Here is a 26,574-nt window from a genome sequence, read left to right as displayed (position 1 = left end):
TTAGGAAGTCAATTGGACGGAATTTTTGGCGTTAAAATTTGAGAAGAACCACTGTAAGAAAATTTTGTGTTCAAAAGGTGTTAAAAATAGTAGAAAAATTGCAAAAATTAATGAAACTCAATTTTAAAGGCAATCCAAACAAAATGTATTTTGCGAGTGCAATTTAATTTTATTTAAAATTCCTCTTTGTGAAATTAAAATAAATGCAGGCCCTTCAAAGAGTGATTTCAATTCCACAAAAATCACAGAAAAATCGGAGAACGCCGTCTTAAATCCAAATTCCCCGGTCTAATATCTCAATTCTAAAATAATTTATTTTTAATTAAATTACAGAAACTGCCTCGTTGGTCCTGGCTACTCAATCAGAATATCAGACCTGGGCTCAGGTCGGGCGCTCTACTCATCGGACTACGTGTCCCTGGAGGGCCAGCAGCCGTTGCCACTCAGGTGGATGGCCTGGGAAAGTGTCTTGCTCGTAAATTTGCACAAAATTCCCAAAAATCTAAAAATATTTAATGATTATTTCCACTCAGGGAAAATTCTCAAGTAAGAGCGACGTGTGGTCGTTCGCTGTGACCCTTTGGGAGGTGCTCACCTTCGCCAGGGAGCAGCCCTTCGAGGAGCTCAGTGACGCCAAGGTGCTCGAAAACCTGGCACACATCTGTGATGATGATGGCCACCAGGTAAAAAATATTTCTTAGAAAATTTTAAATTTAAAAAAATGAGACTTTTAGGTTTGCACGACCTGTGGACTGTTTTATAACCTTCTAAGAAAATTTAAATGTAATTTACTAATAATGGAATTTCTGTGTCAGATGTATCTGGAGCAGCCGAAGAACTGCCCAAAAGAGATTTTCGACCTGATGAGCGAGTGCTGGCAGACGTCTGCGAACGCGCGGCCCAACTTCCGCGAGATCCACCTTTTCCTGCAGCGCAAGAACCTCGGCTACAAACCGACCAGCCCGAAAGCGTGAGACGGACGCTGAGACCAAACAGTTTTCTGATCTCGACTGTGCGACACATAAAGTGACAATTTTACCGCTCTGACCTTCATAGTGTGCTAATAACAATCAGATTATTTAGTTTCTAAGTGCTCTGACGACTCCCTTACACACTCGCCTTTTGCAGCAGTTCCGCTCTCACCTTCCGTTCTTAACTTTCTTTCTAAATGTCAGGGCTGCCCTTTAATTATTTTTTAAAGTCTTACTAATTTTTATTTTTATGATTTTCTGCATTGTCATTAATTTATTTAATATTTTAACATGATTTTTTTTCTAAATAATTTGAAAGATAAATTATAAAATATAAGACAATCAACCGCAGAAATTGTGTAAAGTGCGAAATTTAATTCCATAACTCTGAAAATGTTGTTTTATTTTTATTTTGAAGATTTTAATCGGCTTCTCAATTTGCAACCTCATTATTTTTCTTGAAAAAACGTAACAATTCACATTTTTAGAAATTTGCATAAAAAAATCGCAGCCCTGATTTAAAAATGTGTTTTTGTTTCCCCTTATCTCTCCCCCCTCCCTCCCCTCTGTGTCATCGCTGCTTTGTTGGAAATCAAAAAGTCTTGTTAGATCTAAGTCATAACAACGAGAGAGCTGGCTGGCGTGCAGCCACGCTCGCCTGCAAATTAACTCTGTCTAACAAAACTGACGCATCGCTAATAATTGTAAAGGAAATACTATCGCTCTACATGCATATAAACGCAGCAAGCAATCAGTTTAATTTTGTGATATCACCTCTTGAGGCAGTTTTCTAAAATTCCGAGTCGAATTCTTTGTTGGCCTTTCGTCCGACTCCGTTCGGCTGGCGGCTCTCTATTCAACGCAGTGCAATAAATAAAGATACATCACGCAAAAATGAATACGCAGGCTTTTATTTTTAAATTATTTCCTATATTTTATTGGTTTAATTTTTTTATTCAAACAGTGAGAGTTAAAAATATAAAATGGCTTTATTTCTTTGTGTGTGAAAACAAGGTGAGTTTTCCCGGGAAAAGTCAAATGTTTTTAGACTGTTATTTGGTGCAAAATAAATTGATTTTGAGACATGATTTTGGCCCTATTAACACAGCTACAATTTTGCATTTTTTTTTTGTTCTTTTCTTGTTAATAATAAAAAATTAAGAAACTCACACGATTTGAAGGAGACATTGTGCTGAAAAAGTAAAAAAATGAAAAAATTGAAAAAAATCATGACAGTAGCGAATTTTGTAGTTTATTAAATTGCAAATTAAAACATTCTTAAAGTATATTTCCCTTCTGTGTCCATTTTTCTACGCTATAGTTGACACTTTTGCTGCTCTGTCTGTGCTCCGGAGACCGGAGAGCAAGCAAGTCAAGAGCGAATAATGTGTGCGTGTGTATATCTGCTCGCACGCGGCGGAGGTGAATCTCTCGACGAGCGTGTTATCAGCACGATGATGGATTCTGGTTGTCAGGAGGCGCGCAGCCTCTGCGTCTGCTGCATGTAGCCGGCTTGGCTCTGCTCAACCCAGCTAAACGCCGGTATGCAAAAAGGAAATTAAAGATGTGCCGGCCGATAAGTGGCTGGCAAGCAGCCTGTGAAAGTGGCGCGCGAGATATAACTCACTCTCGCTCGCCCCCTTTGTAACCCTCCAATCTTCATCCACCCTCCAATCTCGCCGCTCCAGTTTTCACGCGACATTCAATTTGTTTTTCGCGATTCGCTCGATTGCTAACATAGTGTACTTCTCTTCGTTCCACGCCGAAATTTATACCTGCTAAAATTCCTGGAAAATTCTTGTAGCCGAATGCATATGATTCAGTTGAAGCAAAAATTTACCTAAATTTTTGAGAAAAAGTGGCTGCAAAGTTAGCGCTGTCTCCTTACTAGAACTGTCTCCTTACTTTATTTGAAATTTTACTGTGTAGCAAGCTCATTTTTACTTTTGGCGTTGTCATAAGATTTCGTGCTTCTACAGGATGCAATTTTGCGTTTTTTCGGCTCACGTGTCGCCCGAAATGATGATTGATGCCGAGTAATTATACACACTGGAGGGTGGCACGTGCGTCGCGGCCGTAGGTCTTCCGTTCAAGCGACAACTCGTTCCCCAACAGACCTGCTCCCTCCAAACAAGCAGATACAAATCACAATATACACACACGAGAGCACGCACAAAATATACGAGGAAAAGTTTGCGTATATCGAGAAGAGAGGCAAAGCGAGCGGGAAGAGGGTCAATAATCTCCAGGTTCAAGGTTTTTTCGCCTCTTGTTGTTATTATTGTTGTTCATTCTTGCCAAAAAAAATTGTAGGAGCCAAAAACTTTATTTATAATAGTCGAAATTTCGTTCTGAAAAAAAAATTCCCCATCCATTTTTCCCATTTTTCCAAAGAAAACAACGTCGTTTTGGCATTTAAGTAGATTTATAGCCATTCAATTTTTACCACTTGATGAAACTTCTTTATTATGTTTGTTATCAATTAATTCCCTCGGATCACTCTCTTAACAATCGATGACTTTTAACTTCACAGATGTTGTCGATAATTGATTGAGTGACAAACGTAAAAAACTGAAGATACAACTAGATATTTTTGCCACTCGTCATTGTGTCCTAAAAACTTAACAATGCGATAACAGACGCAGAACACAATACGTTTATAAAGCAAATAAAATTCTTCAAATGTTTAAAGATAGTTAAAGAGGAATGATACTGCAAAAGCCTGGAAAATGCTTGTTGCCAATACATAACCTCGCCCCTTAGGATTCAGTTAAAGCCTTAATTGACCTAAGAAGCGCTGTAATTTTTTGAGAAAATTGGCTGGAAAGTTACCGTGCTTTTCAAATGGTAATGGCTGTCTCCTTACTTGAAATCCGATTTAATTTCAAAACCAAGAGTTTCCCCAATAAGTGGCATATATACACAATTGGACAGATCTCGACGAGAGGAATCGGAAAATATGCCAAGAAAATATGTTCAAGCACTGTTAATTTTGGAGAACATTGGCAAAATTTGATTTTTTATTGTAATAGGAAGATCCTTTTTTTATTGCAAATTGTTGAACAAATTTTTTATCGATCAATTGTTTCTGGCATCCAACAATTCAAATAATTTTTCAATTGTTGCCCTGTAGCATTCCACTTTAGGATGCCAGCAATCAAGACATCGTGTTTGGTGCTTCTGTTGAGTGCCACCGTCATTTGGTGTAAGTATTTGTTTTTAAAATACAAGCTAGGCATTTTATCGCTATATTCTATCTTAATTTTTTTAATATAAAAAATTAAACTGTCGCAAAATAACAAAAGCGTTATATTTTCTATTTGTTTTCAATTTGCGTTATTGATTCATTCATTCGTTCATGATTTATTTTAAAATTATGTTAAAATGTTCTGTGTAAAAATTATCGGATGACTAACATTTCTCGCTACTTGCTGGTTTGCACCTTTCCAGCATGCGTGATTTGGCTTCACGGGACGAATGTCTAGCGTTTCAAGCAGCAGTCCTCGGTGCGGAGGCAAGTGGCCCTTGAGTGGGCTGGGTTCCTGTGCGGCCTGGTGCGCCCATTCAATCCGTTCGCGGTGTTATTGGGACCAGGGTTTCAGCATTCGTGCTAGTGCAGTGCGCGCCCTTCCCGCTCCGAGAGGACAGGGATAAAAAGAGCAAAAAAAATAAATAAATAAAGTTTCAGCTTGGATGAGGGGTGAATTCCATTTCTTCTCTCTTGACAAATCCTTAATTATATTCTGCAAACAGCCTGCAAAAGGCAAAGAATTTAAACGTAAAACTAAAGATATATAGTTGTCAATAACATTTTTATAATTTTATATATTTCATTCAAATGGATTTTTTTTTTCAAAATCGGCGAGTTTAATTTTTTTTAAATATTATCTTTAAAGGCTGGGCTACATAGTTTTTTTTTCAGATTTTCCACTCGGGTCCACAGTTTCCATTCGTGAAAATGTGACGCTGACTGGTGCATGTCTGCCGCTTCCGCTTTAATTGACCTTGTCGCGAATCTGTGCCACACGCCTATTGGCTGAATTCTTGTATGGTTCCGGTGAGCTCACTTAACAAGCCCAACCACCGGGGCAGTTGAGTAATCTAAACTGGACCACGGACACGATTTTTACATTTCAAACGAGAAAATTTCCCAAGCGAATATGAAGATTACATAGAGGGCTTCCAAAATGTCTGTCCAGACAATGTGTTTGGCGCTAATATTCTGTGCCACTCTCTTTTTGGGTAAGAAAAAAATTAAATATTAATTTAATAATTTTTCATTCAAACTTACACTAAAATATAACAGAAACGTTGGTCCTGCGGATCAATTCTTAGTAAATTGATCTTAGAGAACCTTTGAAATAAGTTTTTTTTTTTTGCCAATAATCAGCAGATAAAAATAAAAACGAAGAAAATTATTTTTCAGGTGTGATAGAATGCATTGTGTATGTGAAAAACGGCCGCGAAGCCAATTTAGGTGATTTTCCGTGGCAAGTATCGATTCGGGATTTAAGTCCGTCGGTGCACGAGTGCGGAGGTGTCATCATTTCCAAAAGCTGGATTCTGACCACCGGAAGCTGCTTGAAAGGGTTCGATTACTGGAAGGCAATAAAAGAATTAAAATCAAGCAGCAGTGTTCCATTCCAGAGTTGTAAATCCACTCATTTCGACCGGCACAATCGACATATTAAATCCGGGAATCGTTTACGAGGTCGGCCTAATCCGCAATCACCCTGACTACCAGCAGTATTCAAATTCAAACGACATCGCTTTGCTCAAGGTAAACATGGATTTCTCTTTAATTTTCAAAATAAATTTATAATTTATTTGCAGACCAGGTTTGATATCAACTTCAACGATTTCACTAAATCAATTCCTCTGACGGACGATCCGATTTCTGCATATAACAAAGGAGAACTCGCTGGCTGGGGGCTGGACCACGTGAGTTAAAATCGCTAATTTTCTTGGCAAGTTTAATATTTAACATTTTTGCATAATTAACTAAAACTGCATTTCGTGTGGATCGATGCTTTAAGTTGAGGTTCAGTCAAATTGCATATTTAATAGTATGTGTAAGAATGAAATGTGGACGACACTATCCGTCAACTAAGAGAGTTTTGTCTAAAATGTAAATGTATTACATTATTTGCTGTTCGTTAAATTAGTAAAAAATTAAACAGGAATAAATAAAATTAAGCGAATAAACTCATCATAATATACCTTTAAAAATGCCTTAACTTTTATTCTAATAAATATAAATTTGCATAAATCACTACAAAAAAATGAAATTTGTTCAGTTTAATTTTACTTTAAAATTTCAGTATGAGGCAGCACTTTATTCTAAACATCTAAGGATAACTGAGATGACCGTGATGGATTCGGAAGTGTGTCGATCGTTGTTCTCCCAGAAAAACGTGCCGCTGGGCGGAGATCAGTTCTGCGCTGGCTCCGCCATCACGGGCGCTTGTCGCGGAGACGAAGGCGGCGGCTTCGTCTCGCGGAAACAAAATTCGGACGAAAGTCTGCTGGTAGGGCTGATCAGCGACAACTTCTGCTCCCTCAACAACTTCCCGACGGCATTCACCGACGTCTACTTCCACCGCGAGTGGATCAGGAATATCACCGGAATTTAAAATTGACACTGCTATAATTTTAGGATTAGAATAAAATTTTGTTTCTTAAACAGGAAATGAAATCTTTTATTGATGAAGAAATGAAACGCTTTATAGTAGATCAATAATAAATTAGTTCTACAAAAAACAGTAAAATCTCAGACTTTTCAAATTTAGTCCAAAATTTATACTGCGTTTAACCACATTATCTCGGAAAATTTTGATTTCTTTGGTCGTCCAATAGCGTTTAAAACTTTTTGTTGGGAAATAAAAAATTTGTTACTCATTGTTAGCTCTACTTTACATTTACTCATAATTTCGCTTCAACTGATTTCGAAAAAGGACAAATAATTCATGCAGTGGCAACAAACGCATATCCAGGAATTTTCAGTCATCAATCCTCTTTTAATTAAAACCAATAGTAAAAAATTTGGTGCTTTTAGAAATTGCAAAAGTGCCAAATAATGTTCACGCGCAGACCGGTTGGGTCGAGGCCAAAAAACAACACTTTTACTTTAAAAATATCTCGTACCGCGGGTAAATAGTTCAGTCAGTCGCGAAACGGAAACCGTTTGGCCTCAAATTCTGATCTAGAAGAATTTAATAAGGAGGATATAATATTGGTCAATTTCGATGGGGGCATTTCAAGCAACTTGTTTGTTGCTAATTTTTTGTGCTGCTTTATCGTGGGGTAAATATTTTCCTATTTTTATTAAGCTAGTTTTTTTCTTCTCCAAGTGGATTTGTTTTATCTTACTCACACCTCAAATGACTTCAGCACTTAATTATTTTAGTGTATTTTAACTATTTTGCAAAAAAAATTATCATGAATTGATTTAATTAATTAAAATTGACTTATTATGAAGAAGTTAACATATCTTCATTCAGACCACGCCGAGGGAATCGTTTCTGTGGACTACATCGATCGTTATGCTGGCATCGCAGAGTTCCCGTGGCAAGTGTCGATTCGTATAGGCCCTTGGGCGTCATCGCACGGCTGCCACGGAGTCATCATTTCCAAAAACTGGATCCTCACAACAGCTACTTGTTTAAAAAGGTTTGAATAATGTTTAAGAAATGTCATATTATACGCGCATGATTTTTTATTAATCACAATCTTGGTTTTACAGGGTTGCATCCCCCATGATTGCGACCTGTACTATCACCTTTGAGACGGGTATTGTCTACGAGGCAGATGCACAAATTTATCATCCCGGTTTCGACGAGACCACAAATTCAAACGATATCGTAGCTGTGAAGGTTATTTCAATTGAAACTGTGCCAAAGATAAATTAAAGTTTTGCCTCTTTTGACCTGCTAATTATAGACCAAGTTCGACATGAACTTCAGCGATTTCACCCGTTCAATTCGATTGACTGAAACGCCGATTGCACCGAATACATTTGGTAGACTTGCAGGTCTGGGACGCACTCAGGTGAGTGAAATAGCAGTCAGATTAGGTACTTAGAAATGATTCCTATAGATTTGAATAATTTTGTTTTTCTCGTCGAATAAATAGCAAGAAGATATATCTTTCCAATCAATAGAGCAACAATACATTTTTTGTACTTTTCTGAATTTTGTTTAATTTACAAAAAAATATTTTGACAAATTTTCGATTTAAAAATCCGAAATAAAATGGGCAACTGGGGAGTTAATAATTCATTTTCCCAGTTTTTAATAGTAATTTAAAGCTGCTAAAGGTTAAAATTAATATTTTCATTATATGAGCTTCCATTATAGATCGAGTTATGCTTTTTGCTTGTTCATCATTTTTCGTGAAATGCGTTTTTTATGTCCACATAAGACATGTTTTTCCAATTTCTGACTATCATTACTCATATAAAATCTGCGAAAATTTTTGGTTTTTTCCGGATCAAACTCGTTGAACCCTATGAATAAAAAATATTCGCGATCAATTTTTAATTATTTTATAGAAAACGCAATTTTCACAAGAAACCTTTATTAAGAGTCCTGATTTTTTCAGTATGCCAAATACACCGATACGCTGAGGATGAGGGTTGCAGAAATGTCTGTAATTGATAGAGAAGTGTGTCGATCGTTGTTTACTCAGAAAAAGGTGTCACTGGGTAAAGATCAGTTCTGTGCTGGCGCGCCAAATGTTGGAGCATGCGGAGGTGACGAAGGAGGAGGTTTTGTTTGGCAAAATCAAGCACGATCAAATCAGGACGAGCTAGTCGGGCTGGTCAACAACAATTTCTGCGCATTGAACAATTTCCCGAATGCTTTCACTAACATCTACCACCACCGCGAGTGGATCCGTAATGTAACCGAGATTTAATTTTTTTATTAAAAATTTAAGCTTCTTATTAAAATTAATCTAAAACCATTCACTTTTATATGGATTGTGTGCGTGAGGAAGAGTTCTAAATTTAGTGATATTTGGAACAAATATTTGATTGGAAATTTAATAATGCGTTTTTTTCTTAAAAAATTTAAATTGGATAAAAATGCTATTATTCCTCAAATGATTGTAATATAATTCGTGAAAATAAAATGCAAACTTTTTAATTGTTTTTAGATGATTTTATTAAAATAAAAAGTTCATAGTACAAAAGTGTTATATATTTTTCTTCAATCGACCCCCTAATTCTCGCCCACGGTGAAACAAAAGTGGCTTGTATGAATGATTGTGGAGGCAACCTTGACTTCAATGTCGACGCAAAGGTACAACAACCTTCCCTCCAGTTTCTTCTCAGAAAAGTCAACACAAACCCGTGCTCCGCTCACCTTTTTGCAATGCCGGCCATGCAGCGCGTCAACTGAAATTATAAAGTGTTGAATTTTTCGCAAGGAAAGAAACATCTGTAGGAAATTACCAGATAAGGTGTCCTTCGACATTTCCTGGTCGTTGTGCACCAAGGTGAATGTCAAGGTCTGATCTTCATGGGAGAATGTTGCATTGCCGCAAACTGAAGAAATTGAGGTTTTGAAATAACGAAAAATCGGTTTCAAAGTATTTTTTTACCAACTCCAAATGATTTCAAACGATCGCAACATTTGTATGAGTACAGGTCGCACTCACATCCCTCCTTGTCCGGCCTACAGGCTGAAAATTAATTAAAACAAAAATGATTGCAATTCAAAAAAATAGTGTTTTAAATATTACCGTGAATCAATGCACCCGTCAGGAGGATGAATCCGAGAAAGAGCGTGCTGGATCTCATGTTTTCTCTGAACGACGTGTACGTGGCCACTTCCCAACCTCCAATATTGAATTCCAGAGTCTGCAGGCGCTTTTATTTTTAATGATAATGAGCAGCGAAAGAAAAAATATACGAAATTATCATCAAGCAACTACAATATGGTTCGCCAAGAATGCTTTTTTTGCAATTTTTTGTTTGTTTTGTTTTGAAATTTCTTGCAGTCAAAACAACATTCTCATATACTTACTATCTCTCGCTCTCTACTATTTATATTTAATTACTAAAAGTTTTGAAAATTTTCCATTGAGATTGCTTAAATATTTTGTAGATAATAAAAGAAAATAAAGATGCAAAAATCAGTGAGCAAGCACGGTTTTGCAATTTTTTGTTTGTACTGAAATTTATTGTACATAGTCACAAGACATGACACATAACTCATATACTTATTATCTCTGCGTTTCAAGGCTAAGTCATTTCTTGGATAACCGCATGTTCAGGAAATTTCCAAATGAACGCGAACCAAAAAATTGATTAAAAAAACTATCGTTACTGTTTTTATTCAATATTTACACCGAGGACTTTTTTTAAACGCTAGACATTCGTCCCGTGAAGCCAAATCACGCATGCTGGAAAGGTGCAAACCAGCAAGTAGCGAGTATACGTATAGAGATGATATAATTTTAATTTGATAGATTAAATTTATAAGGAGAAACTGTAATAAGTACTTTCCTTGAAAATCAAAATCATTGGATTGGAATTGAGCTCTGGAATAAAACTCGTTTTAATAGTATTGCGACACTCAAAGTTTTATTGAAACCCAAGGATATAAAGTAAAAATAAGGATTTTCTTCTTTCAGTTGAAAGCGAGTGGTGCCCTCTCTTTGTTGCCCACGGTGAAACAAAAATTTTTGCCATAGACTTGTGACCTGCCACGCGTGACATCCACGTCGATGCAAAGGTGCATTGACCTGCCTTTCAGTTCCAGTTCAGAAAAGTTAAGGCACATCTTGAATCCCTTATAGTAGGTGCAACGTTCCTCTCCGTCCAGCCTGTCAACTGAAATTATTTTGTTAATTACTAAAATATCGGTGATTGGAGTTTTATACCAGATAGAGTATCTTCAAAGATGTTTTTATCGTCGACTGTAATGGAGATATCCATGGCCTCATCATCGTAACTGTATTCAATTCTGGCGCAAACTAGAAATAATAAATTTCGACTTCTCATCTCAAATGGAAACGAATCGATTCGAATCTCTACCTTCGTAGTCCCAAAAAATTAATATAGTGATGGTTTCGCAGCATCCGTATGAATATTCGCCGCACCAGCAATTTTTCTTGTCCGGATCACAGGCTGCCAAAATATTAATCAATTGTGAGGTTAAACGATAACTTCTATTAATTTAAACGATCTTACCGAGGATCATTGAACCGGCCAGCAGGACGAATCCAATGAAGATCGTGCTGGGCCTCATGTTCGCAACAAATGAAAACACAGCACGATAGGCGAACAACCAATACTCAAAGTGAAAAGGGCATAGAACAAATTTATCCCTAGTCCGCACGTGCCTATAATGATAAGAGTATTTGTATTTTATTTACATCATACAGCGGTACAGAAAATGAGTCTTCTAGAAAATTTCTCCGCGTATTTACAAACTAAGTCAATTGAGCAAAAAATAATTTAAATAGTTTTGTGAGCAGCAGGTGTGCGTGTTTTGTTACTTAGCTGCCCTGAAAACTAGATATTAAATCTGTCAGAAGAAACAAACTGAAAAATGCAGCATACTCCGCCTGAGTGGAAGAAAGTAAAAACATGTTAAATAATAAGGTTCATTTGAAAAATGTTACTATTGCATTCCTTTGTGGTTTGTTTTAATTATTGCTTGCATATCAAAAAAATTGTGAGATTGGTTGAATGAAGAAAAATATATTTATATGGGTTGGGAATTTAAGACAGATGATCGACTACATACAATTTAAAGATTTTCACAATACACGTTTTTTTTTTTTTTTTTTGCTCTTTTTATCCCTGTCCGAGGACCGGAGGACCGGGAAGGGCGCGCACTGCACTAGCACGAATGCTGAAACCCGGGTCCCAATAACACCGCGAACGGATAACATGGGCGCACCAGGCCGCACAGGGACCCCGCCCACTCAAGGGCCACTTGCCTCCGCACCGAGGACTGCTTTGAAACGCTAGACATTCGTCCCGTGAAGCCAAATCACGCATGCTGGAAAGGTGCAAACCAGCAAGTAGCGAGTCGGCGCCGGTGCGCCTCCCAGCCCGTTGAGCAATTTGAGGAATTCGAGTCACTAAACTAACAACTTTTTGCCATTTCTGACATTGGGTAGCCAGTATTAGATCTCCCAACTGCTCAAATACCTCTCATTGCTTTGACACTCCTGAGAGTGCCTTAACAATGCGAGCCAACGGGCTGGTTTTGATGTAAAAATATTATTTAATTGATACAAAAATAACGTGTCTCAACCGTCAGAGTGCGCGCCTCTCAAAATGCAGCAAAAATCCTCAGGAAATGCTATTAAATTAGGCAAGCAGCGTGGACTTCAATCAGCGATGAAACAAAAAAGTTACTTTAAAAAAATTAAATATACGTATAACCCTGCACCTTTCTTTGTCTTCAAAAAATAATTAATAGAATTTCCAAATAAATACATATGCGTGTACCAATGATATCCCCAAATTAATAAGTTCTCGTTACATACTGATTTTAAAAATCACATCTGACGGAAATTGGTAAAAAGAAACAGCATTGGTTAAACCGTAGATATATATCCCAAAAGTTTATTAACTCCTCCAGAAAACATTTAACAAAATATAGGATTCGAGTCTAAGATACATTGTATTTTTTTAAACAAATAATATGTATAGAAAAAACAGTATATAGATTCTTTAACAGAAGTGGAATTGACCACTGCAAGAAAAGAATTTTATTTTGTAACAGTTTTGTGACAACTGTAGATTAATTTAAACGCAAGGAAGTAGAAGTGGTGTTTTGATCTTGTGGGCAGACATTCCTGTCTCCTTCTTCGCCCAGGAAGAAACACACATTTCCAATTTTATAGAGTGTGATTCCGTAATGCCTGATCCATAATTCGCTGCAAAAGTGCAGTGACGTTGGGCTCCACTGTAGCAAGTCGTACGGATTATAGCACAAGTCGAAATGGTCTTCAGCTAGGTATTCGCAACGCCATTCTTTACGAAACTTGGAAACTGAAATGGTCGGATATCAATTATCATCGTCGGGAAAGAAATGCGCGGTGATAATTACCAGGTTTGGTGAAATTCAGCTTTTCTACGCCATCAATAGAAGCGGTGATCACTATTGCCTTTTGATCAGGCAAGTACCTGACACTGCCGCAGACTAGAAAGAAAGAAATTTCACAATTAATTCTCGAAAGCAAAATCAATCCGAATCTTGTTACCCGTATAATGCCAAAAAATGAACATGGTGACCTTTTTGCAGCATGCATACGAATGTTCCCCGCAGCATTCAGCAGTAACACCCGGTTCACAGGCTGTTAAATTTCATTAGTAATTGGACATAATTATAAAAATTTCAATTATTTTTCCTTACCGAGGAGCATCGACGCACCCGCCAGGAGGACGAATCCGGCGATGAAAATCTTGCTGCACCTCATGATCGCCACAACAGAAATCTGAGAACGACATGCGAACAGCCGCTATTTAAAGCGAATTGTATTGCAGGGTGCTACTTCCCAGATTCTGCACGACGCGCTTTTAATGATTAAATGTGGTGGAAGAAAATAAACACAATAAAAACAATCAGTTGGGAACTCCAGGTATTGCATTTATTTGTTTATTTGTGGTTTGTTTAAAATATTTGTTAGCAAAACAAAATATATTCGCTTCAGGAAAATTTATTAAACATCAGAGGTAAATCAAAGAATAATAAAAGTAGATGATGTTTACATTTTATTGTTGGCTTCACATTTATTGTCACAGTTAATAAATAAATAAAAACTTCATATCACAAGAGAAGCTTTGACCCCGTGTCTATCAATTTTACAATAAATCAGTACTCTAAAACTTCTACAATGCGCACTAGACATTTAAATGTTTTAAAGAAATTGCAGATGTTTGAAAAACATGAGGTGAAAAGATCATCATTAAAAGCCTGCGAATTGAACAAACAACTCATTAACTTAATTCCCTTTTTGCCGCCGTGGGTCAATTAGAAAAAGAATTGGTTTAAACTATTTGTCAAGCGGAATTCTATATATTTTCAAATGTTTTATCAAAATCAGAATCGAGGTAGTTTTCTCATTTATTATGAACTGAAGCTTTTTTGTACAATGACCTGATAAACTGCTGTTTTTAAACTTTCGGGAAAGGTGGCATGCAGATTTAATTGAATCATTTATGGTCGAACAAAGTAGCTTTGGACTTCTTTCACTGAAACTTCATCTATGCCAGCGCCCTTTTTTATTTAAAGTCGAAACGAGCTATGATATACAAAAGACAGCGCACGAAATTGACAGCAGTAATCGTAACGATTTCGTTTCCGCCGGCGATTTTTAAAGATCCCCAGAGTTCAATGACCGATTCCAGGCCGAGTTCTTTGCCAAACTCGAAAAATGTATCCTGAAATTGTGGTCATTCGTGAAATTGATTTTATCCTTAAAACTCCCGTTCGTGAAGGCGAGGACATGTTTAGAAATTAAATATAAATTCAATTATACCTCAACTATTTAGAAAGCAGAAAATTCTATTTGTTACCACTCCATCGGTAATCAGTGACGATTGGGAAGGAGTTTGACCCGTTCAAAAGCTCAAATTCATCCAGTTTCCATGAATTACAACCATTTTCTCGCAACAAATTGCAGTCAAACCGTGAGAGAGCAATTGCATTTCCGTTCAAATTCTGAATATCTGAAATCTGCATCGATTAAAAAATGTTAGCATCTTGTCTAGAGAGGGGACAAGTTAAGAGACAGAGATTACGGGACGAATTTTGTATTGCGGGACAGGGAACATCTGCAGCGGGACGAGGGACAGTTTTATCGGCAGCATTAAAAGCCTAAAGATTATCAGTTTCTCAGTTCGAGGAGGAAAAGAAGCAATCAGGGTTCGCCAATTTTTCAATACGCAAAAATGCACCACTAGTTTTTTGCGACATCATGTTGGACACACCGGTTCTCGTTAGATCACCGTAGTTAAGCAACATTGAGGTGGGTTGGGTCCCTGTGCGGCCTGGTATGCCCATGTTATCCGTTCGCGGTGTCATTGGGACCCGGGTTTCAGCATTCGTGCTAGTACAGTAAGCGCCCTTCCTGGTCCTTGGACAAGGATCAAAAGCAAAAAAAAAAACAGCTGGATCAACTACTAGTTTTGGTTTTATCCACATTTTATTCGAATTTAAACCCCGAAAAAGTCATCTATTTCGTGCCAAAAGAATCAGAAATTTCGGATTATTGCGATGAGGTCTCTTGGTGAAACCAGTGCATGGTTTGCAAAAAAACGCATTTTTTCGGAAAAACCCAATGCATTGCAAAAAACTTTTTTGCGGGTTTATCTGCATTTTTTTATCTTTCTATCCCTGTCCTCGGACCGGGAAGGGTGCGCACTGCACTAGCACGAATGCTGAAACCCGGGTCCCAATAACACCGAAACATGCATTTTTATTACAAAAAAATCACATGATGGATGACCAAAAATAGGGAAAAATAAACTAAAAATGTTTCACCAAAAGACAGACAGTTAAAAAATTTAATATAAAAGAATCCACAATTTTTCAAAACTTCTAACTCTTTTTGGCGCAAAATATGTGTGACTTTTTCAGGGTTAAATTTGGAAAAATGTAGAGAAACCCAAAACTGGTGGGTTTTTCCAACTGGCTTTTTGCGCATTGCAAAATTGGTGAACCCTCTGAACTAGTGGTTTGTACACTCCCTATTTTTGGTCACACATCATGAGAATTTTTTACCTTCCATAAAAATGCATGATGTGTTGCAGAAAAACCTGCACAAAACAGTTTTTTTGCAATGCAGTGGGGTTTTCCGAAAAAATGCGAATTTTTGCGAATCCCGGAAACAATAATAGTCAAATGTCACTGTCTCTGCTGACATATTTTTAAAAGTGAGCATTCTTGCGAGGTTTACAATTTACATACAATAATTGTTATTTGCTGACAAAACTGGCTAATTTTAAAAGATAAGTAGATATTTGAAATTTTAGAAATCTGGTAGGGGTCGAGAGGGAGGGGAATTAACAGGGACAAGTTTAAGAGCTAACAGAGACAGAGACGAACCCGAGAGAGAAAAAACGGAACAGTGACAGGGACTGGATTATTTTTTCTGCGACGGGATCAAAAAACGTCCCGGTTCCCTCTCTCTATAGTCTTGTCTGTCCCTCAGATGAATTTTAATGAAAATCTTCCAATGCGTTTGCCGTGAAGTTTGATATATTATTCAATAGACAATTTAAATTAGTTAAATAGTCTTTAAAGTCTATGCGGTAGTTAGTTTTGTTAAAAATAGAAAATTGAACAATGAAGAATCTTGATATATTAAAAAAAACAAATTCCTGTAAATTACTAACTTGATTTGTTATCAACCTCATCAGGCACAAACACAAGCATTGGTTCATCTGAGACGCAGGCCGCCAATCAACCTGCATTCCGTATTTGAAATAAGTACCCCTCCGTGCCGTTGAAATCTGATTATTTTGCAAATTTCTTTATTAACTCTTAGCAGTTGCCTGTTATATTTTTACGACCCACCTTTTGCTAGGAGCAAAACGACCAACGGGACAGCGAAGCGCCCCAACATTTTGAATTTGTCTCAATGACCTCTGCAGAGAGAAATTTCTGCTCTGCAAACGGGCGGAACAAGGAAGCATAGTCTCCATAGAATTTTAATCTTTGGATTTATCGTGTAGTAGTGATTGCGATCAACGCTGGTGAATATAATCAATAGAAAAACCTTTTGAGCAGTTATTTGCGAGATTGGAGGTCGATTGGACGCGATTTTTCAGCGTTGAAATTTTTAGATGGCAGTCATATTTGCTTAAAGTACTTGTTAATAGATGGTGAAATTCCAAATTTGAAGCTCGGGAATGGGGGTGTTCCCTATTTTTTTGGTATCTCAAAAATACCCTAAAAACGAATTCTGTTAATGAATTCTAAACTGCAACTCTTGACTGCATTGAGGTATCACCTTGAAATTTTCACTACCCAACCTAGTTTTTAATCCTGAACAACTTTTGCATTTACAAAAAAATCCCAGGTCAAAGGTCAAGGTCACCTTTTGCGACCTTTTTTGAAAATTCAAAATTAAGGGATGATAGCCCCCTACGATTTTTTTGGGGTTCAGGGCTGAAATGTAGCCCGTGAAATTCTACACAAGTACACCAAGTTTCATAGGTGCAATCGCGATAATTTTGCTGCAATTCGAATTTGAAGTTTGAAAACCTGCTCGAGGCCGCTTGACCGCGCATGCACTTTGAGCGGCGAGTTTGCCTCTTGTTCTTCAAGTTGATTTTTTTCGCATTTCACTTGCTTAGAAACACCAAGCGGGCCTAGGGTAGACCAAGGAAGGTCGAAATCGACCTTCAGGGTCTGTCCCTTACGTGACCCTGAGATACAAAATTTCGAAAATTTCCAATTTCATCGAACTTGGTGTCTTTTTATAGGTTTTCACCACCGCACAGCTCAAATATACAGCCAAAATTGCCGAATGAAAATCCTGAAACCAGTTCTTGAAGTAATTGTGGTAGCCATTCATCCAGACGTGATGTGCAAAATGGTCAAAATTTTAAAATCTTAAATTTATGAAAAGATGCTTCTATTTTGCACACATGAAGTTCATAATGTGCTGATAATAAAGGATCTTATGCTTAATACTATGAAAAAATGTTATTAAATGCACTGGCAAATAAGCTACTTTTAAAAACCAAAAATTTTTGTTTCCTTTCATTTTCAAATAAAAATTTTAAACATGTAATTTTTTGTTATTTGCTCAAAATAATTTTTTAATTTTTTAAAAAAAAACAAGTGTTAATTTTTAACACTCAATATGAACTTTGTGTGTACAAAACAGAAGAATCATATCATAAATTAAAGATTTCAAAATTTGACCATTTTTAACGTCTGGATTTTTGGCTAGTACCCCAAATATTTCAAGAACCGGTTTCAGGATTTTCATTCGGCAGTTTTGGCTGTACATTTGAGCTGTGCGGTGGTGAAAACCTATAAAAAGACACCAAGTTCGATGAAATTGGAAATTTTCGAAATTTTGTATCTCAGGGTCACGTAAGGGACAGACCCTGAAGGTCGATTTCGACCTTCCTTGGTCTACCCTAGGCCCTCTTGGTGTTTCTAAGCAAGTGAAATGCGAAAAAAATCAACTTGAAGAACGAGAGGCGAACTCGCCGCTCTGAGTGCATGCGCGGTCAAGCGGCCTCGAGCAGTTTTTCAAACTTCAAATTCGAATTGCAGCAAAATTATCGTGATTGCACCTATGAAACTTGGTGTACTTGTGTAGAATTTCACGGGCTACATTTCAGCCCTGAACCCCAAAAAAATCGTAGGGGGCTATCATCCCTTAATTTTGAATTTTCAAAAAAAGGTCGCAAAAGGTGACCTTGACCTTTGACCTGGGATTTTTTTGTAAATGCAAAAGTTGTTCAGGATTAAAAACTAGGTTGAGTGGTGAAAATTTCAAGGTGATACCTCAATGCAGTCAAGAGTTGCAGTTTACAATTCATTAACTGAATTCGATTTTCGGGTATTTTTGAGATACCGAAAAAATAGGGAACGCCCCCATTCCCGAGCTTCAAATTCGGAATTTCACCATCTATTAACAAGTACTTTAAGCAAATATGACTGCCACCTACAAATTTCAACGCTGAAAAATCGCGTCCAATCGACCTCCAATCTCGCAAATAACTGCTCTTTTACAGAACTATATACATTTTTGTTCAACTCGATATAATTTTTGAAAAAGACATGCACGTCCCTGGTCTTTTTGAAGTAGGCGGGGTATTAGGTATTAGGTTGTAAATTTATATAAAAGAAAATCTCAAAGAGGCATCACTCAGCCAGACATCTAATTTTGGGCCATAAAGTGGCCAAAATCGAAAATTGCTGGAGGAAAAATTGGCCTCCGGCTTTTGCAGAGCACTACCAAAATTTTGCTTTTAGGTGAGATTCAGCCGCCGGAAAAAAAATGTCAAGGAAAAGGCCAAAAAGAACAAAAAACGGAAAGGAAAGCAACGACCGCAGATAAACTACGAAATCAGCACGAACGCTATCGTTGATTGAGTGCAACATTTTCCTATGCTTTTCCTGCTCGGTTTTTCTATGCAAAAAAAGAATGGCTGTCCATTTTATTGTTTAATAACCACTTATTACGTTATCATTCTCTAGCCTGTCCATTGTTTCCAAGTTTCTCCCTGACCAAAAATTAATCAGTTCAAATGTGCCGCGTGAGAGGCCTTCTCATCATACTAAAATTATGAATAGGCTCCCTTTGCGCTCTTATTGGCCTCAGGGTTTCGTGGACCAACCGATTGAAGGTTTCTATACGCAACAGACTGCGTATCGTTCCAATTAACAGGCCTATTTCCGTTCGGGCAAAATGTTATATAAATGCGTCCTAAGTCGAAAAATGAAAAGTATAGAGTGCAAATTCGAGGGGTTGCTCTTGAGCTTGCAACCCTACTCAATTTGTGTAAAATTGATCCTAATTGCAAAATATCCTGCTGATATATAATTCATTTTATCCTAATTTCCATTTTGTATTAAAACTAAAATTTTAAAATTATTATATTGCACCACTGCAATTAAATAATTATTTTGGAAAGTTTTGCGACACAGTTTTATTCAAATCCAAGTATATAGCAAAAATAGCAATTTTTCATTTAGTTTACAAACATAATTGCGCTCTCTTTTGACTCTTTTCCGATCAAGCTGAAACACCGACATCTCAAACTAATCTAATATCTCGGCTTTGCAAAATAAAACTTCCTGAATCTGAAAGCTTGAGTGCAAAATTGAACAGAAATTCCACGCGTCCCTTTAAAAAATGATATCTAATACTGTCTGTGTAGATGCATAACTTTTCGTGCTGCGCTAGCTGCTCAACTAAAATAATTGGACATAAATTAAAATATCATTGGGACACAAAACGGTGATAATTACTAATATGTAATATATTTTACGAGTTCTTTCTCCATCAGCTACAAGGTTGAACTCCAATTAATACATTTCTTTCACGCAAGTACTCGACTCTACTGCAGACTAGAAAGACAGATAGCTTTCGTTTAATATATATTATTAGTAGCCAGTCAATCCAAATCCGAATCTCGACATTTATGCTCCCAGAAAATGTATATAGGGACGGTGTCGCAGCATGTTACTATTTAAGCACTGTTTAAAGCGAAAGTGCTTTGCAGAAAATTATGCACGTACGTAGCGGAAAAAAATAAATACACGAAGTAATCAGTAGGAAACTCCCAAAAGGTGATATTGCGTTCATTAATGGTATTTGGTTTTAAATATTTGTTAGTAAGAGAAATTCAAATATTCGCTTGGGAGATTAAACGCTTCCGTTTAAAGAAAAATATTTTATGGATGAACTAAACTAAACAAAACTAAGATAAATTTACAAAACACGAAAGGTTACAATAGTAAATTAAATTATAGATTTAATATTATTTAAATGAAATGAAATCTTTTTTAGACACCATGGGAGTACAACAACAGACATATGTAGATATAATAATTAAATCACAGATCAATGCTCGTTTTTGTATTGGTGGCTTGGCACAGTGTCTAATTGTTCTTATCACATTCAAGGAAATGGTAGAAATTGATTGGTTTATCACAGAATTTGCACTCGCGCAGGAGTGATAGGTCAATTTTTTACAGATCTAATAGTGAAAACCATGCTGACAAGCGTGTCTCGTGAACATGTTTCTGTTAATAAAAAGAGCTCCCTTCCAATTTTGGTTTACAATGGCGGGAGTGACGAAAAACCCCGGATCGATATCGGAGGCCTTAGAATCCTGGTTAGCTATGAAATTTTTAAATGAATCAGTCTCCGGCAGTGAATATCTTGCTTGAAATTCTTTTAAAAAGAAATCAGTGTTTGCTAATTTGTATGTCAGCCTGGATTTCATTAATTTGAATACGGATAGAGAGCTCTTATTAATTAGAAACTGAACTTTGCAAGGAAAAATATGTATCATATAAAATGGTGTGGTTCATTCATTAATTTCTCTTTCCAGAAAACAATTTGCAAATAAATAGGATTTTAGATAAATTTCCTCACTGGATCACTGAAAGAAAAGAAAAATTTCTGGATAGTTTTTGCAACGTTTTATTGAAAGCCAATATCTAGTTTACAGAAAGTCGTTCCCTCTCTTTTGAGGCCAAGGTGAAACACTGCTGTTTTTCCCAGACTGTGTAGAAGAGAGCCGTGATCTTTGCTCGAGCGCAAATATACAGCGACGTCCCCTCCCGTCTCACTTCGTAAATATTTACGTAAAATCCAAAACCGAGAAATCTTTCGCTATGCTCTCCTTGCAGATCTTTAACTGAAACGATTGCACATAAATTATCACCGCTGGTAAAGACATGAGTAATATAATTACCTGCGTAGTTTCTTTCAATCCATTGCTTGTCATCAATTTCAAGGGTGATTTCCACTGCCTCCTCTTCATACCAGTACTTGGCTGTGCCGCAGACTGGAATGATATACACATTTAAGATTTAATTTTAAACCAATCAATCCGAATTTCTTTACTTTTATAGTCGAGAAAGACAACAGTGAAGGAGTCGCAGCAATTGTACGTATTTCCCTCTAACCAGCATTCTTCCAGATCAGAGGCTGTCAAATTTAAATAAATTATGAGATTTGTATATATCAATTATAATTTTCAATTATATTCCTCACCGTGAATTGATGAAACCGCCAAGAGGACGAATCCGGCAATGAAGAGAATGCTGCGCCCCATGTTCGCAACAACAGAATAAATCACGAACAAGCGCTATTTAAAGCCAAGTGTGTTGCAGATTTTTATCCCACGCGTAGGGCAAGATAAAAAATAAAAAAACATGCAAAATTATCAGAAGGCAACTCCCGGTCATTTGAAATAGCTTTGCATTCCTTATTTGTTTGTGTAAATATTTTACTGTCAATAATAGTTTGAATTGAAAGAGCTTTAAAATGTGAAGATGATTCCACCCAAAATATTTGCAATTTCGCTCAAGCAAAATTTTAATATTTAAATGAGAAATTACTGCCATTCATTCAACAATTTAAAACATATATGAATTTCATTTTGTTGCTCTTTTTATCCCTGTACTCGGACCGGGAAGGGCGCGCACTGTAATAGCACGGTCCCAGCAACAGAATTCTTGAATTTATAAATATGCAGCGTTGCATGGCGGCACAGCATCGATATCGGCTCCAGGCGCTCGATGAACGCATTATCAAATTAGTAGGGTGTTCATCACCCTAAACTTAAATTTGAAACTATCGAGTGGCTAAACTGCGTGAGGGAATACTGAATTTGAAATTTTGATCATAAAATATTCTGACAGAATGAACTGGAAGCTTTGAGCGTTCATTTAGAAAACTGCGGACCTAAATAATTTAGTTTCATCATATACAACGATAATATCCTTCTTAATATAGAAGAATATTTAGGTAGTTGAAACTCCAGGGTCCTTTCCAAATTCAACACCTCAATTTTTTTTTTTTTTTTTTTTAATAATTTTGAGACTTAATATATTCTGTTATATTTTTCAATTTAATTTTGGTCAGTCACTCAGCTGGTGATTTTGCGCCTTGAGTCAGACTCATTTAGTTTTTAATCACAGCTCACAAAATAGTACAAATCCATGCTCTTATCACAAAGTTTACATACACAGTCAGGAAGAGCTTCACTGTGAAATTCTTTTAATATAAACAGTAGATAATGAAAGCCGTGTGCCTCACGGCTCCATATACCCACAGTGATACGCATGAAATGTACGCAAGACCTGTTCTGCTTCCCGTCGGAACCTATAAATATTTCAGGAATTAAATTAGCAAATTACTCGCAGAGACAGATTAAATAAATCGCTTGCCTCCAACAGCGTAATGTTTGACATATTTTCTTGACCGTCGACGGTATTCATGGCCCCGGTTTCCTCGTTGCAAGCTGAGGGCAAAAACAAAATCAGTGTCCGTCCACCTTCTATAATAATGTTCAATGCAAAGTTGGCGTTTTTAAACGTGCTTCAAATTACGCAGCAGAGAAGAGCTGATAGGAAGTTATCAGTCTCAAAATGTTTATGTATCCAAAAGATGCATTTGGGATTGAAAAGAAAATGAAGGAACTCTAATAAAATTTATTGTTGTAATGCACAACATCTTTTTTCGTGTGTAAACCAGGCTTCATCCTCGTGTTGTCAAAATAATTCGTCGTTTTTTATTCCTCGACTAGTTTCGACGTCATCACGTCATCACATACGAATCTACACTATTTTAAAACTATTTTTTTTTTAAATCACCTAATGAACTGGATACGCGCGGCTTCTGACTTTAAAAAATACACGTACCCGCGATGAAACGCGTCGATTGCCTTGGGTTTGCGCCAAAATTCGCAACATTGCCGATTTTTTAAATGGTATAATAAGTTGAGGGGCCGGATTTTTAAAATTTTTTGGTAATTTGACAGGTGGTAGCCCGGTGCCTGCCCTGCAAATCCTGCAAAGGGCGTCCATCAAACCGAAAAATATATTATTTCCTCTGGTTCCCCTAAAAGATTTCGCGCCACGGCCGTGACCAGCCGAGTGGGGGAGAGGGGGGCGTGTTTTGTTTACATCGCCCAAGTGCATTGGTATGCCAAATCCGGCCAAATCCACGAATTTGAAAATATGGGTCCGAAAAAAGCTGCTGGAAAGGGCGGAAAAGGAGATTCTGGAGGCGCAGAAGGTGGCAAAGGGAAGGAAGTGAAAGGAGGAAACGCTGTTAAGGTGATTTTCAAATTGCGTGCCACGAAAGAAATTTGTTTAAGCCAATAATTGAATTCTTTAGGTTAGACACATTCTTTGCGAAAAACAATCAAAAGCTTTAGAGGCGCTAGAAAAAATCAAAGCCGGCGCCAAATTCAACGAGATTGCTGCCCAATACAGTGAAGATAAAGCGCGGTCAGGAGTAAGCAGATATATCGTTTAAATCCAAAATTATTTATTTGTAAAATCGTCGAATTTCCAGGGTGATTTGGGTTGGATGACGAGAGGTTCAATGGTTGGTCCTTTCCAAGAGGCGGCATTTGCTCTTCCCATTTCGTCACTTTCCAATCCTGTCTACACAGATCCTCCGGTGAAAACAAAATTCGGCTACCACATAATCATGGTTGAAGGAAAGAAATAAAAAAACACGCATTTTTAAGTAACTGGCTCTGTATTTAAATCAACAACTAACCAAGCAACAAATAAATTTAATGGCATCTGGTAAAAAGACAATTAGTTTTTGTCTGAGGAACGGAAACCGTTGGGATTTTGGACCTGCCAATTCCAAGCATCTTTGCCTGCGAAATTCAGAAATTAATTTACGCATTTGTTTTATTTTATCAGAGAACTTACACATGTCCAATATGTCCTTCTTGGCGGTCCAGCCGAGCAGCTCTTTGGCAAGTTTTGGGTCGGCAAATGAAGTGGCCACGTCGCCGGCACGACGTGCAACGATCTTGTATTTTAATTTCTTGTTGGACGCCTTCTCGAATGCCGCCACGACCTCCAGCACTGAGTTGCCCTTGCCCGTTCCAAGGTTGACTGCGTTGAAACCTGCCAGAAAAATGAAATATAACTCACCAGTTGGGTAAGTCCTCGTGTTCGAAGCTGCCAACAGATGGCGCCAGCGTATACTTTGGATTTTAAGGCACTTGCAATGCGATTTCTGGCTCGATCCTGCCACTGTGCATTCTTCGCACTGAAAATGTTTTCGTTAGAAGCGCTGAAAACTAAAATCGCCGTGGACAAATTATTTTTTAAAATTAAAAATATTTTCCAACGTTTCAACGGCGAATGGCTAAACTGGTTTTGCATTACAGCAAAAAGTCTACATAAACAATTCTAGAAGCAGAATGCACAGCAGCAGGAATGATTCTCAAATCACAGCGGAAGTTAATAAAAATCAAAAGAAACCACTGGCGCCATCTGTTGGTGGATTCAAACGCAACTAAAAGAGCGTTCACACCTTGAAGCGGATCAGATCCGAGCAGACGTTCGAGGGCGGACACGTGTCCGTCGGCCAGGTCCATGATGTGGATGTAGTCGCGGACGCCGGTGCCGTCGACCGTGTCGTAGTCGTCGCCGAAAATCTGCAGCTCACTTCGCTTGCCGATGGCAACTTGTGAGACGTAAGGCATCAGGTTGTTTGGGATGCCCAAAGGATCCTCTCCTATCTGACCCGAAGGGTGGGCACCCACAGGGTTGAAATAGCGCAGAGACACCACTTGCCATTGCTGACGAGTAAAAATTTACGACTTGATCATTTTAAATTAAAAATTAATTATTTCTCCCTTTTATGGGTGTGATATTTTGAAATAAGGATTTAATTTCCATGCCAAGTAAACAGAACAACATCTTCGTGTTTGTAGAAAAAAACCTAGGTGTAATAATATTTTTAGCAATTAATTTAAAATATTTTTAGTTAAATTGCTCAAATAAATTTTTTGTCAAACATTTCCACATTTTCAATGCAGATAGAAGAATTTCCAGGGCTTCAAAAATTTTGTCAATGCTTCGGTTGAGCTAAATTATTTTATTAAAATCCTGCCCAAATGAAAGAATTTACCTGCTCCGCCTTGCAGAGGTCCACAAGCATTTCTTCAATAAAAAACTTTGTTCGTCCGTAGGGGTTGGTGCAGCCCTGCCCTGTGGGGTGAGCCTCGTCAAGAGGCAAATATTGCGGGTCGCCGTAGACGGTGGCCGAGGAGGAGAAGACGAGGCGGTGCACCTTGTGCTTCTTCATGGCCTCCAGCAGGCTCAGGGTGCCGGCGACGTTGTTTCGGTAGTAGGCCAGAGGCAGCTGGCACGACTCGCCCACCGCCTTCAGGGCGGCGAAGTGGATCACGCATTCGAAATTATGCTGGAAAACAATTTAATAAATTAAAAACAGGAAGCATGTTTTCATCAAAATAACCCACAGACGAAAATATGTCGTCCAAAGCCTTGGAGTCGGAAAGATCGGCCTCGTGGAACTCGACCGACTTCTTCGTAAGCTTCTCCACTCTGACGAGAGCCTCCGGCTTGGGCCCTGCGAGTACATATGAGATTAATTTTATCGCGCATATAGAGGGGAAGCGGGAAGTGAGATACCTTCCGAGACGGCGTTGACTAGATTGTCCAGAACCACCACCTTAAAGCCATTCTGCAGCAGCACAAGGACAGTGTGCGACCCCACGAACCCCGCACCGCCCGTCACCAGCACCTCAGCCACCATTTTCAGCGATGATAAGATAAGGAAGGGTGCTTACCTCATCATATTTACTTCTGACATTAGCAACAGCACTTTGGTCCTGCTGCTGAGCTGTCTTGTTTTCTGTCAATGCTGAATTTGCGTTTAGCGCCACTTCGTGAGTGCTGCCACCTGCACACCATCGACTGAACCGGTTTTATTATGAAAACCGGTATGCTTTGGAAATTCTTCACCAGATTTTAAGCAGTTTTACGGTTTTATTAATTGAGTTGATTAGTTTTTGAATAAGAACACTCATTTAATTTATTTTTGTTCGAAAAACGGCAATTTAAAAATAATTTTTTTGGTTTTCATTACAACCGGTTAC

At 37.7% G+C, this 26,574-nt stretch overlaps 8 protein-coding genes and 1 long non-coding RNA gene across 15 annotated transcripts in view; 4 read left to right on the top strand and 5 right to left on the bottom strand.

Moving 5' to 3' along the window:
- The window catches only part of Ddr (discoidin domain-containing receptor 2), a 110,025-nt gene extending 108,155 nt beyond the window's left edge, over positions 1–1,870 (top strand). For all 6 annotated transcript variants that reach the window (XM_065488952.1, XM_065488951.1, XM_065488953.1 and 3 more), the window contains 3 exons: positions 334–475; positions 534–683; positions 816–1,870. In XM_065488952.1, the coding sequence (XP_065345024.1) occupies positions 334–475; positions 534–683; positions 816–974 (451 nt within the window). In that variant the 3' untranslated portion in view covers positions 975–1,870. The remainder of the gene's footprint in view (positions 1–333; positions 476–533; positions 684–815) is intronic.
- A 3,194-nt stretch (positions 1,871–5,064) lies between these two features.
- LOC135942759 (trypsin-6-like) lies at positions 5,065–6,655 on the top strand. Its single transcript, XM_065489042.1, has 5 exons — positions 5,065–5,213; positions 5,398–5,560; positions 5,619–5,751; positions 5,805–5,912; positions 6,293–6,655. Exons 1-5 carry the CDS (start codon positions 5,159–5,161, stop codon positions 6,602–6,604), a joined length of 771 nt encoding a protein of 256 aa, XP_065345114.1. The 5' UTR covers positions 5,065–5,158; the 3' UTR covers positions 6,605–6,655.
- A 484-nt stretch (positions 6,656–7,139) lies between these two features.
- Positions 7,140–9,120, top strand: LOC135942845 (chymotrypsin-2-like). The gene is made up of 5 exons (XM_065489174.1): positions 7,140–7,274; positions 7,472–7,640; positions 7,714–7,843; positions 7,911–8,018; positions 8,571–9,120. Exons 1-5 carry the CDS (start codon positions 7,217–7,219, stop codon positions 8,883–8,885), a joined length of 780 nt encoding a protein of 259 aa, XP_065345246.1. The 5' UTR covers positions 7,140–7,216; the 3' UTR covers positions 8,886–9,120.
- Positions 9,121–9,152: 32 nt separating this feature from the next.
- On the bottom strand, positions 9,153–9,832 carry LOC135942846 (uncharacterized). The gene is made up of 4 exons (XM_065489175.1): positions 9,714–9,832; positions 9,573–9,653; positions 9,424–9,516; positions 9,153–9,366 (listed from the first exon to the last, which is right to left on the bottom strand). The coding sequence occupies exons 1-4, from the start codon at positions 9,769–9,771 to the stop codon at positions 9,191–9,193; spliced, it is 408 nt and encodes a 135-aa protein (XP_065345247.1). The 5' UTR covers positions 9,772–9,832; the 3' UTR covers positions 9,153–9,190.
- Positions 9,833–10,603: 771 nt separating this feature from the next.
- Positions 10,604–11,269, bottom strand: LOC135942231 (uncharacterized). The gene is made up of 4 exons (XM_065488242.1): positions 11,167–11,269; positions 11,011–11,103; positions 10,857–10,949; positions 10,604–10,806 (listed from the first exon to the last, which is right to left on the bottom strand). The coding sequence occupies exons 1-4, from the start codon at positions 11,222–11,224 to the stop codon at positions 10,604–10,606; spliced, it is 447 nt and encodes a 148-aa protein (XP_065344314.1). The 5' UTR covers positions 11,225–11,269.
- Positions 11,270–12,732: 1,463 nt separating this feature from the next.
- LOC135942994 (uncharacterized) lies at positions 12,733–13,495 on the bottom strand. Its single transcript, XR_010575150.1, has 4 exons — positions 13,349–13,495; positions 13,197–13,289; positions 13,043–13,135; positions 12,733–12,984 (listed from the first exon to the last, which is right to left on the bottom strand). It is a non-coding gene; the product is annotated as an uncharacterized LOC135942994 (long non-coding RNA).
- Positions 13,496–21,104: 7,609 nt separating this feature from the next.
- On the bottom strand, positions 21,105–22,447 carry LOC135944472 (uncharacterized). Its single transcript, XM_065491453.1, has 4 exons — positions 21,690–22,447; positions 21,540–21,623; positions 21,388–21,480; positions 21,105–21,330 (listed from the first exon to the last, which is right to left on the bottom strand). Exons 1-4 carry the CDS (start codon positions 21,748–21,750, stop codon positions 21,131–21,133), a joined length of 438 nt encoding a protein of 145 aa, XP_065347525.1. The 5' UTR covers positions 21,751–22,447; the 3' UTR covers positions 21,105–21,130.
- Positions 22,448–23,619: 1,172 nt separating this feature from the next.
- LOC135942155 (peptidyl-prolyl cis-trans isomerase NIMA-interacting 4) lies at positions 23,620–24,180 on the top strand. The gene is made up of 3 exons (XM_065488136.1): positions 23,620–23,758; positions 23,820–23,939; positions 24,000–24,180. The coding sequence occupies exons 1-3, from the start codon at positions 23,660–23,662 to the stop codon at positions 24,156–24,158; spliced, it is 378 nt and encodes a 125-aa protein (XP_065344208.1). The 5' UTR covers positions 23,620–23,659; the 3' UTR covers positions 24,159–24,180.
- On the bottom strand, positions 24,170–26,259 carry Gale (UDP-galactose 4'-epimerase). 2 transcript variants are annotated; one of them, XM_065488133.1, is made up of 6 exons: positions 26,108–26,259; positions 25,936–26,045; positions 25,584–25,877; positions 24,984–25,251; positions 24,371–24,571; positions 24,170–24,315 (listed from the first exon to the last, which is right to left on the bottom strand). In XM_065488133.1, exons 1-6 carry the CDS (start codon positions 26,229–26,231, stop codon positions 24,251–24,253), a joined length of 1,062 nt encoding a protein of 353 aa, XP_065344205.1. In that variant the 5' UTR covers positions 26,232–26,259; the 3' UTR covers positions 24,170–24,250. The 2 variants fall into 2 exon arrangements, with proteins under 2 accessions (XP_065344205.1, XP_065344206.1); XM_065488134.1 differs by lacking the exons at positions 24,170–24,315; positions 24,371–24,571 and adding an exon at positions 24,595–24,716.
- Positions 26,260–26,574: the final 315 nt, after the last annotated feature.

The sequence above is a fragment of the Cloeon dipterum genome, chromosome 4, assembly GCF_949628265.1.
Source record: "Cloeon dipterum chromosome 4, ieCloDipt1.1, whole genome shotgun sequence".
NCBI classification, from domain to species: Eukaryota; Metazoa; Arthropoda; class Insecta; order Ephemeroptera; family Baetidae; genus Cloeon; species Cloeon dipterum.
This window is presented reverse-complemented; position numbering and strand designations above follow the sequence as displayed.

Bases quoted from the DNA above. Each gene is read 5' to 3' on its own strand.
- LOC135942759 (XM_065489042.1), top strand. From the start codon at position 5,159: ATGTCTGTCCAGACAATGTGTTTGGCGCTAATATTCTGTGCCACTCTC. The intron at 5,752-5,804 runs GTAAACATGGAT...ATTTATTTGCAG, and splicing joins ACGACATCGCTTTGCTCAAG to ACCAGGTTTGATATCAACTT. The intron at 5,913-6,292 runs GTGAGTTAAAAT...TTAAAATTTCAG, and splicing joins CTGGCTGGGGGCTGGACCAC to TATGAGGCAGCACTTTATTC.
- LOC135942845 (XM_065489174.1), top strand. From the start codon at position 7,217: ATGGGGGCATTTCAAGCAACTTGTTTGTTGCTAATTTTTTGTGCTGCT. The intron at 7,275-7,471 runs GTAAATATTTTC...ATCTTCATTCAG, and splicing joins TTGTGCTGCTTTATCGTGGG to ACCACGCCGAGGGAATCGTT. The intron at 7,641-7,713 runs GTTTGAATAATG...TTGGTTTTACAG, and splicing joins ACAGCTACTTGTTTAAAAAG to GGTTGCATCCCCCATGATTG.
- LOC135942846 (XM_065489175.1), bottom strand. From the start codon at position 9,771: ATGAGATCCAGCACGCTCTTTCTCGGATTCATCCTCCTGACGGGTGCA. The intron at 9,517-9,572 runs GTAAAAAAATAC...CAATTTCTTCAG, and splicing joins TTTGAAATCATTTGGAGTTG to TTTGCGGCAATGCAACATTC. The intron at 9,367-9,423 runs GTAATTTCCTAC...TTATAATTTCAG, and splicing joins GTCGAAGGACACCTTATCTG to TTGACGCGCTGCATGGCCGG.
- LOC135942231 (XM_065488242.1), bottom strand. From the start codon at position 11,224: ATGAGGCCCAGCACGATCTTCATTGGATTCGTCCTGCTGGCCGGTTCA. The intron at 11,104-11,166 runs GTAAGATCGTTT...ATATTTTGGCAG, and splicing joins GGCCGGTTCAATGATCCTCG to CCTGTGATCCGGACAAGAAA. The intron at 10,807-10,856 runs GTATAAAACTCC...AAATAATTTCAG, and splicing joins CTTTGAAGATACTCTATCTG to TTGACAGGCTGGACGGAGAG.
- LOC135944472 (XM_065491453.1), bottom strand. From the start codon at position 21,750: ATGGGGCGCAGCATTCTCTTCATTGCCGGATTCGTCCTCTTGGCGGTT. The intron at 21,624-21,689 runs GTGAGGAATATA...TAAATTTGACAG, and splicing joins GGCGGTTTCATCAATTCACG to CCTCTGATCTGGAAGAATGC. The intron at 21,331-21,387 runs GTAATTATATTA...CAATCGTTTCAG, and splicing joins GATTGAAAGAAACTACGCAG to TTAAAGATCTGCAAGGAGAG.
- LOC135942155 (XM_065488136.1), top strand. From the start codon at position 23,660: ATGGGTCCGAAAAAAGCTGCTGGAAAGGGCGGAAAAGGAGATTCTGGA. The intron at 23,759-23,819 runs GTGATTTTCAAA...TGAATTCTTTAG, and splicing joins AAGGAGGAAACGCTGTTAAG to GTTAGACACATTCTTTGCGA. The intron at 23,940-23,999 runs GTAAGCAGATAT...TCGAATTTCCAG, and splicing joins AAGATAAAGCGCGGTCAGGA to GGTGATTTGGGTTGGATGAC.
- Gale (XM_065488133.1), bottom strand. From the start codon at position 26,231: ATGGTGGCTGAGGTGCTGGTGACGGGCGGTGCGGGGTTCGTGGGGTCG. The intron at 25,252-25,583 runs GTAAATTCTTTC...TTTACTCGTCAG, and splicing joins ACCTCTGCAAGGCGGAGCAG to CAATGGCAAGTGGTGTCTCT. The intron at 24,572-24,983 runs GTGTGAACGCTC...TTTTTCTGGCAG, and splicing joins CGGATCTGATCCGCTTCAAG to GTTTCAACGCAGTCAACCTT.